General features: G+C 38.4%; 1 protein-coding gene across 5 annotated transcripts in view; it reads right to left on the bottom strand.

The window, feature by feature from the left end:
* Window positions 1-1,842: 1,842 nt before the first annotated feature.
* LOC101168163 (regulator of G-protein signaling 6) overlaps window positions 1,843-9,298 on the bottom strand; it is a 45,775-nt gene continuing 38,319 nt past the window's right edge. For 2 of the 5 annotated variants that reach the window (XM_020713387.3, XM_078940772.1), the window contains exons 11-16: window positions 8,492-8,593; window positions 8,180-8,352; window positions 7,924-8,049; window positions 6,756-6,942; window positions 6,217-6,306; window positions 1,843-3,686 (exon numbers count right to left, since the gene is read on the bottom strand). In XM_020713387.3, coding sequence (XP_020569046.1) covers window positions 3,636-3,686; window positions 6,217-6,306; window positions 6,756-6,942; window positions 7,924-8,049; window positions 8,180-8,352; window positions 8,492-8,593 — 729 coding nt within the window. In that variant the 3' untranslated portion in view covers window positions 1,843-3,635. Of the gene's footprint in view, window positions 3,687-4,195; window positions 4,631-6,216; window positions 6,307-6,755; window positions 6,943-7,923; window positions 8,050-8,179; window positions 8,353-8,491; window positions 8,594-9,298 lie in introns of those variants that run through there. The other 3 variants (XM_011490433.4, XM_078940771.1, XM_020713386.3) reach the window with 2 other exon arrangements.

The following is a 9,298-nucleotide window of genomic DNA, read 5'->3' as shown; positions in this document are numbered from 1 at the left end:
AATTTTGTATTTGATTTAAGGTTAAAAAAAATCGGTAAGAAATCTTGGATTTGACAATAAATGTTACCCAGATGTTGACCGTATATCAAAAAAAAAAGTTTGGAGAAAACAGAAAGTTCAAGGTTTCACAAATGTTTCAACCAGGTGGAACATTGTTTTAAAAAAAAACTACATGGAGATTGAATTTTTCAAAAACAAACTTTTTGGAATTAGCTCCAATTTTGATGAATGAAATAGTTAAACCAGTTTCCTGCCGGTAAACTGGTAAAAAATGCATCTATGTTTTGTCCTTTGAGAGGAATCTCCTCGACATCTTCAGCATCATTTAATTCTAAAGATTTAGTTTCTGATCTGAAGTTCCCGCTCCTCAATTTTCAGTTTTTATCAATCAGACATCTAAAAAATCGTATCAAATGTCTCCGTCTGTGCTGTAAAACAAACTGTTCTGTTTGTCTTAAGACTAGGTGATTACTCGGCACAAAATGAAAATCCCTTGTAAGGCTAGAACATCCCAACACTCAATGAGATGAGTCAAAAAACTGCTGGAAAACAGAAAATGAAACAAAAGTTAGGATCCTTCACTCAACAGAGGATTATTAGCAAAAACGTTTTGCTGTGGCCTCCAGATGACTGAATATAAAAAATTTTCTTACGTTTTTGCTTTATAGTAGATAATTTATGTGGGTAAATTTAAAGGAGAAGTGGTTTGATGCCTATTTACAGCTATTTTAACTCAGAGTTGGTGAGGTCAGACGCGTCTTCCACTGGGGTGTCAAATTCCAGGCCTCGAGGGTCGGCCAATAAGGAGCTTCAGTGGCAGGTTGGTTGGAGAACATGTTGGAGACCGGCCCCCGGAGGCCTGGATTCTGACACCTCCTGCTTTATGTTAAAACCTTTGAAGACCAACACAACTACCGCTATATTGAATTGTGCTTTCTAATTCAGGAATCACTAAATGCATATTTATTAATGGCACCTAATCATAACTGAGATTTTACTGTTATAAATAGGATTAAGAACTAATGTTTTAAACTAGTACTAGAAAAATATTTGGCTTCTAGTTTACTTTATTGCAAAACAAGATCATGTCCCTTTTTCTTACCAAACGTCAAATTTATTAAATGTTTGTTGTGCCAAATAACAATATCAAAAAATAAGCTAAGATGTTTTAAAAGGTTAAATATGCATTTGAAAAAGAATAACGCTACATATTTTTGAATCTCATTCAATCAATATTAGATTTTTTTTCATGTGTTGTATTTGTCAATTCCAAATGTAATTGTTTACTTTTTTTGCAGAGAAGTGCAAAACCTGAAAATACAGCAAACAAAAACATTTAATTTTTATTTTGTTTAATTACATGCTGTATTTATTTAATTAACGTAACTGCAGTTTGGTGGTGCGTCCAAATATTCCTAAAATACGGCAAAACATTTTTTATTCATTAACGTAAGGATAGTATAAAGTATATTTTAAAAAATTAATCCTCATTGCTGCCAGAACACTAAAAAAAGAACTTTCAGGAGATGTGGGGCCTTTTTCTAGAAACATTTCAGCAGATATGGGACCGAGGTAACCACAGTGCTTTACCATGTTGAACATAGACCAGCTTCTAGCTCTTCATGTGGTGCCAGTTTGAGGTTTTTGGTTCTGTTCTGAATGTTAGCAGTTTTTTTTTTGTTTTGTCAAAACTTGCTGAATGCCATTGTGGCTTTGCCTTTTGTATGTTTTTATGCATAAGAAAAGTCAAACATTTAGATTTTGAACTTAGCAAATATTAGTTTCCTTTTCCAAAAAGTTAAAGAGCTTTGCAGCATCAAACAGAAGCACGAAGCAGAGAGGTCCAGAAATCTTTTTATTTAGGTACCCATTAACAGACAGCAGAAGCTCAGGTGTTTTGGAGTGCCAGTAGCCATCCTGCTGATAGAGAAACTACTGTAAAAGCACAAAATGCCCTGAAATGTTGCATGCATAGTACTGTGGCCACATCATAATAAAGTGTGCTTTCTTTTAATAACAAATGTCACCGTACACAATGCACTCAGGACGCAGTGTTTGGAATGTGCAGAGGATAACATTTGGTACATGGACTCAACACAAGTGTCTCTTTCTACCTTATACCTGGAGCTTACCCATTTATTTAGGATATAACTGATCATGTATACTAAGACCTGTACTGTGCATTGCAATGACTAATAAAAATAATGACCTATACTGTAGTTTCTCACCACAATGCCATTCCTGGCCTCAAGGGGGAGCTGTGGGACCAAAATATTCTGAGTCCAAAGCAGAAGAGGCCTTTGAGTTCAGTGTAACAGCACCCATCAGGACTTTAGCCCATCTCAAAGTGTCCATGTCGCTGAGAGGTGTTGGGTTTGTGCGCTGTCCTGGTCCAACATGCACCACAAACCATTTGTCACACGGAGAGACAGAAATGGACGTCGGTTTGAGAACAGAAAAAAAAAAATCATGCAGTAAACAAAGCAACAACAAAAGAAAAACAACAACATACATGATCCCATACTGGGTGGGAGGCCTCGTCAGATCCCCATGAACGGAGATGAGCCACATCGTGATGTCACTTGATGATGTGAACACAGAGTACAGTCCTGTAACACTGTCTGTCGCTGGTCCCCTTGGTTTCCGCATCACTCACTGGACCCATGGCACTGGAAAGGTTGTACATGACACTACAGCAGGAGCCAAACAGCTCATGTGGACCCTATTTCACATGTGTGCTTTCTGCCACTGTGCCTATGCTACAAGCTCACAATCATGATGGCTCACACGACCATGCTTGTGAGGCACAAATACAGGCCTCAGAGTTTCCTGACTTCCTTGTGCAACCTCAAGCAAAAACGTTGGAACCTGAAGCCAGTCAGATATGCAATAAATCAGCCAATCGAAGTCTCACTGCAAAGCACTGTATTGGAAACCTTAAATCTGGATGGGGACGTCTGAATGAAACATGCAACAGTGCAGAGGAGTTGCTACATTAAGCCCTTATGTCACATTCTGGAATGTGGTTAACCGTGAAAAATGACACCTTCAGAAGTCTACTCTTTCAATACAGGGGTTTTGAAATTATATTATGAAATTGTTTATTAAATTAAGGACATGAAAAAAAAAAGGTTTTTTTATGATAAAAAGAAGTGTTTCATTATTGCTGTCTGCCATAGAAATATAAAATGAAAAAAATATTTGATGGTGTCTTTAAATGAATTTGTTTTTTATGTTAGGATTTGCCATAACTTTTTTATTTATTTAGGTATTTGTGTTGGAAATACAGCAGGTAAACAGATAAATTACGACAGAACAACAAAAACTGACAGATTTTGTTAAACCTAAATTCCAGTTTTGCACCTGTGTGATGAAGAGCAGTAGTCTGGGATGTGCTTTTATTTTGTGCTGCATGCCTAAGATGTGTTGGCTGGGTTCCCCTTCTCAGCACTGTGCTTTCCCCTCTGTTTGGGCCCGTCGGCACCAACGGCGCTGCTCTAACAGCTCGGCCGCAGGCCTCAAAGGGGGACCAGAGAGCTCGCGCTGCGGCACTGTCCAGCCCAGCTCCACCTGGCCCCAGTGTGGCAGTCCCCCAACCAGCAGGGTCTGGCTGTGTCCTCCCAGCACAGGCTGTGTCAGGACGACTGCATCAGGCCTGTCAGACGCTTTCCCGTCAAAGACTTGCCCTGGAAAGTCAATTAAAAGAAAGTATTACAGACCTCAAATGTGTTAATTTGCCCCCCCCCCCTTTTTTTTAAGAAAAAAACCCCAAACCCATTCAACCGTTTTTTTGTTTTAATTTTTCAAGTTTACATAGTTGGATGAACAAATGAAAAAAATTTTTTTATACATTTATTAAACCAAAACGGTAAGTAGATTATTCAAAAAATGCTTTTAACTTACTGATTTATTGTGACTTATTTTTGTTTTGTTTTCTAAACTTAATTTTACTACTCATTTTAATTTTAAAAAAATGACAAGAAGTTAATAATATTTAACTGGATTAATTTATTTTCTGAAGTCCAAAATGACAAAATTCCCAATAAGAAAGATAAAAAATGTTACATATTTAACACTTATGAAGCAGCAGAGTTTGAAGATTTTCAAAATAAAATTTTGTTGTGACAAGCAGAATTTGCTTTTATGTATAAACTTTCTTCTATAATGTAACAAACCAAAAGATATGTTTCCCCTTTGAAATATACATAAAAAATAAAAACAAAATAATTGTATTGTATTGTAAGTGGCCCTTTTGATCCAAACTAAAGGTTTTCTTCATTTACCAGCTGTCTATTCTAAACTAACATATACATTTTGTGTTAAGGAGACTAATTTTAAAACAAAAGCACGACCCAAAACTTAAGGAGGGATAGAGCAGCTCAGATTTCTTGACACAGCAGTTTCATCTAAAAAGCTTTGCGTGACTAACACTTTGTCCACAAACACACACAGACACACACATCCTGTCACACAAGTAAAAGCCAGAATGTGTTAATTGCCAAAAGCCACTGATAGTGAGGCAGCCAAGTGTGGATTGTGAAATGAACAGCCCCAGCTCCAAATGACTTACCACACTGCGGGTGAACTTCTCCAAGGAGGTGCGGCGGCCCTGTTCTGTGTCTGCTGGCTGCTGTTTTGGGAGGGGGGGAAGCAGGGTGAGTGTTTGGGTCAGGAGTTGGTGTTGAGGGGGAGTTAAATAAAAAGGAGAGGCCAAGCATAGCAGCAACGAGGGCCAAAGACAGTGCAGAAAGAGCAGGGGTGGGGGGGAGGTTGCATTGCATTTTGAGGGGAAATGGAGTGGGGGGGGGGGTGTCAGTCACAGGCCAGCAGAGGGAGAAGTGTCCAAATGAGAGAGGGCAAAAAGGCTAGCATGAGCAGGGGAAGCCGTGATCTGCTGAAAAGCTCTAAAGTACACACATCTACTGAGTGTTTATTCAGACGAATGTGTCAAATTTATATTCAACTAGACATACACAATGTGGGAGCTGCTGTACTGGATGTGTAACGATTTAAAAGCTAACATCTTCCTAGATTGGGGTTTGTGGAGAAACATTAAACTTTCTGGTAAGTTTCTGGTAGGTGTGCCTTCACATCCAATACTTTTGGTGCCAAGTCATAAAAAACAATGGAATATGTGGAGTTAAAAAAAAGACAAATATGAATACATTCTTTAAAGATTATGTGTAAATGTATATATTTTTAAGGAAAATACATAGTTTCCACTCTTACAATCTTACAAATATATGTAAGGAATTAACCATGAACTATAACTACTGGCCTGCAGTGGCCTTAAGAAAATTATCTCAGCCTGTTGATTTTTGAATATAAAAATTCATTAAATGCAAATAAAATATTCAACAATCAAATTAATGAAATTTGTTTTAGTTAAAACAGATGCACGATATTTTATTATTATGCTGTTATATGAATGTTTCCCTTATTTTACTTTAGCTTGTATTGGCAAAAAAATGAAAATAAGTTAATTTGTGACAATCTTAGCAGGTTGATTTTAGATTTTCAACTTTTTTTGTCTGCACAACAAATTTGAACTGAAATGCAAACATTTTTACCAACTTCAAACTTCTCTAAAAGAATGTGTTATTATTGCAAAAAAGCCTTGCCATGTTTAATTAACCCTTGTGCTATCTTAGATGACCCCACCTTTACATTGACGTGTTATTCCAAACATGACAAAGGTGGATAAAGGTGGAAAGATTTCATGTCATCCATGGACACCAGTGAAGATCACAAATCATTCAAGAAAAAAGGTTCAGCGCACTGTCTAGTGGGTCTAGATGACCCAACTCCCAATGTTAAAGTGCCTAGGATAGCACAAGGGTTAAAAAAAAAGTTATTTTGTCCCAACAAAAAAGTGATGTGTTGAAATCTTGTGTCATTGATTTAACTGGATTGTTGACAATCATTGTTTGGTTGTATTTTTTTTATCCTTTGTATTTAATGCAAGAATAACTGCTATTCTTTCAAAGCTAATGTTTTGTATTACAGTGGATTTTTCCATTTAATGGCTTTCATTCCACCTTAAATCCTACTCTTCAGCTTGTGATACCCATCTGACCTTTGAGCGCATGCACAAACGAGACGCAAACCAGAAATGTCTTTCACATCCTAAACAAAGACTCACATGAGAAGAGTGGCAAGAGTGAGCACGCCATGTTAAATGCAGAGACGAGGGCTGCTTTAGTGAACGCAGCTCACCTTCTTTCTGGCCAGTAGGAGGTCTTGGTAGATGTTGGATCGCAAAAATCGTGCATAGCTGTCACTTTTCATCAGCTTAAAAATGTGCTCCTGCAGGAGACAGACAGTGTGTTTAGCCATGAAACCCAAGGAAGAAAATTCAGAAGAGATGCACATCTGAAGCAAAAAACGATGCTCAAGAAAGGCGGTGAGGTGAAAGATGGGGCAGAGGGAGGCAGAGCTGAGTAATGTCCTGCCAGAAGGAGGCGTCACCCATCAACAGCTCACTTGAAAACCAGAAGAACTCAAGCTGAAACCACTGAACAACCAATTCCCAACATTAGTCGGCTCATTAAGCCCCAACACAAACACACTGTCATTCATCCTTTCCTTCCTCTTTTCATTCCCCTCATTCAGTCTCTGGTTGCATGAGTGGAGGGGGATCAATGTTTTTGTGGCTAGAGGGTGAGAGTGGGGGGTAAAAGAGGCTCTACTGTGCTGTTAGTCTACAATGGAACATGTTAAGGAGCACGTCAAGGTGAAAAAGTGAGCTAACCCACCTGAGCATCTTCATAGCTGTATCGGCCGGGGTCTTTCAGGTTCTGGCTGGTCCGCTCATAGCTGTGAGAGTCCAGATTGATTGCGCTGGGAGCTCCTTCAGCCAAAAACTCCTGCCAGATCTCCTGAGCCCTCGATGGTACTTCCCGGAACGGCCTCCGCTTCAGATCCTGCACTGCTAGCCAGAACCTGTCACGGTGAAACATTTTGTAAGACCACTCCTCCCATTATCAGGAGATTAACTGGATACATTTAATCAAAAAGTCATTTAAAAATTAACATCTTAAATGATAAACAATAGCACTGAATAGGATTAAAGTTCTCCAGTAGGTAAGTAACTCTAGAACTCAGATCAAATTCAACGGCATGGAACAACCACAAAAATACTAGGATGTCCCTGAAGGTTCTTTTTGGGGTTCTTTATTTGTCCACCATTTGCATAAATTATGTTATTCTATTCTTATAATTTAACAAAATATTCCAAATCAAGTTATTACTCAGCAAGACCTTCAGCTCCCCTACAGTACACATTCTTACTTATTTAATATGATTTCCTTTAGTGACCTGCTAGTCACTACAGAAAAAAAAAGAAGTTTAGCAACCATTACCAATAAAAGGGTTAGGCATCAAGCCTGAGATGACAATTCTTTAACTGAAAAGCCTGGGATTTTAACCTCCAAACAGCTGATTAGTAAGCAGCCGTGGGAGCTTCAGCGACCCCGAAACAATGTACTAGTTAACTGTATTTTAGGATACCCTGCTCTGAAGCTGAAGCATAAATTCCACCATAAAAGAAGGATAAAAGTCTTCCTGATGCATGAATTTTTTATTTTTTTTCCCATTTTTGGGTAAAAGTTTTATATCTAATTTAACAGCAATATAATATACTGGAGTATATTTCCACACAGGCTTAGGGCTTTCAATTCAATTCAGTTTTTCCTGCATCGCGTAAATAAATCCACATTTCTGGGGGGTTCAAACAATCTTACTAAAAATGGTTCTAGTATATGATATATTTTTTTATCAATTTTGCTGAAGCACAGTTTTTTTTCTTCTTCTACCCAATCTTCCACCCACAAAAAGATTTGGCCATTCGTTCCACGTCCTGTAGTGAATTTAACCTCATGTGAAAAGCTGTGGGAGCATCAGATTATCAGAGAATTTTCTCACCGCAGGTTCTCAGAGCTGAACTCTGACTCCAGGAACTTCAGGAACTGGTCCCGTCCGGCTGGATCTTTCAGCGCCTCTTCCAGAGAGAAGCCCCACTTCCTCACGCGCTGTTGGCTGGGCTCACGACTGCTCCCCGCAAAGCAAGATAAAGATTTTTCACTGAGAATCCTTAGCAGTCGTGACAGGACAATCATTGGAGCTGAGACGAGACACAGCAGTGATTCATCAGCAATAAAACACTGCGAGCACGCTTCACCTGGCCTCCAAGTCCCAGAAGGTAGTGTCATCGCTGATCCATGGGTTAGACGGCTCTACAGATGACACGAGGGGATCATACTCCACAAACTGGTCGGTGTAGCTCATTAGACTGTCAGCCACTTTGGAAACCTTCATGCAGTGTCTGTCCAGCTGGATGTTCAAGAAGGTAATCTGAGGAAGAGAAATAAAGGAGTCTAAATGTGGTAGCAGCTCATCCATCTACGTCTCTGACTGTCATTTAGATGGATGAGTGAGTCCAGCCACTGGTAATGGTCTCTGGGGTAAAACATTTATCACACTGCCACCGTACCTCCTTCTGAACATCCTCTTTGGTCGGCTTCCGGGCCGGCTGGGAGCTGATGTGGACTGGACTCAGTTGGTTCTGGCTGTCATCTGCAACCCCGTAAACCGACTGGAAAAAGCAACAACATCATCCATGAAAAAATACCATCTAGGAGGCGTTTTTAGGGAATACAGGCACTCTGCAAATGATTGGATCCTTGCAAAGATTAAAAACTTTGTTTTTAGACATTTAAGATATATTACCAGGATTTCAGTTGTTTTAACTTAAATTTGCTCTACACTTTTCCAAGCTTTCCTCAAAATCAGCACAGCTGAGATGTGGATGTTTTTGGCATATTAAGAGCTAGGATCCAGAAATAAGGAAATTAGGAGTCAAAATTATTTTGCTTCATAGTCCTGACAATGGAAAAACTTGATTTAAGACAAAAAAAACTTAAATTTCATTGTAATTTCTAGTACAATTTTAAGAATGTTATTTTAAAGTTCAACAAATGTTGACGAGTTAAATTGGCTTTCACTGTTATTTTTGAAACAAAAAGGTAGAATTATGTTCTAAGAATAAGTGCTAGTTTTACAATTTTATGAGGATTTAATAAATGTTATTAGGTTCTCATTGTGTTCATATTTTGTTCTAAAATGATTAATTTCCACTTATACTAGTTTTTGTCCCTTTAATCAAAAATAAACTACAATTGCAAACTCAATAAACACAAACCATTGCCTCAGAACTAGAAAAATAAAACGTATTTGTCAAATTGTTCAATTTGAAGTAATTCTATCAAACAGTTAATTTATTTAGCCATTTTTTCCTATT

This window comes from Oryzias latipes, chromosome 22, assembly GCF_053564925.1.
Source record: "Oryzias latipes strain Hd-rR chromosome 22, Olatipes_Hd-rR_3.1".
In the NCBI taxonomy this organism is placed as follows: Eukaryota; Metazoa; Chordata; class Actinopteri; order Beloniformes; family Adrianichthyidae; genus Oryzias; species Oryzias latipes.
Note: the sequence above shows the minus strand (reverse complement) of the source record. Positions and strands in the feature narration are given on the sequence as shown.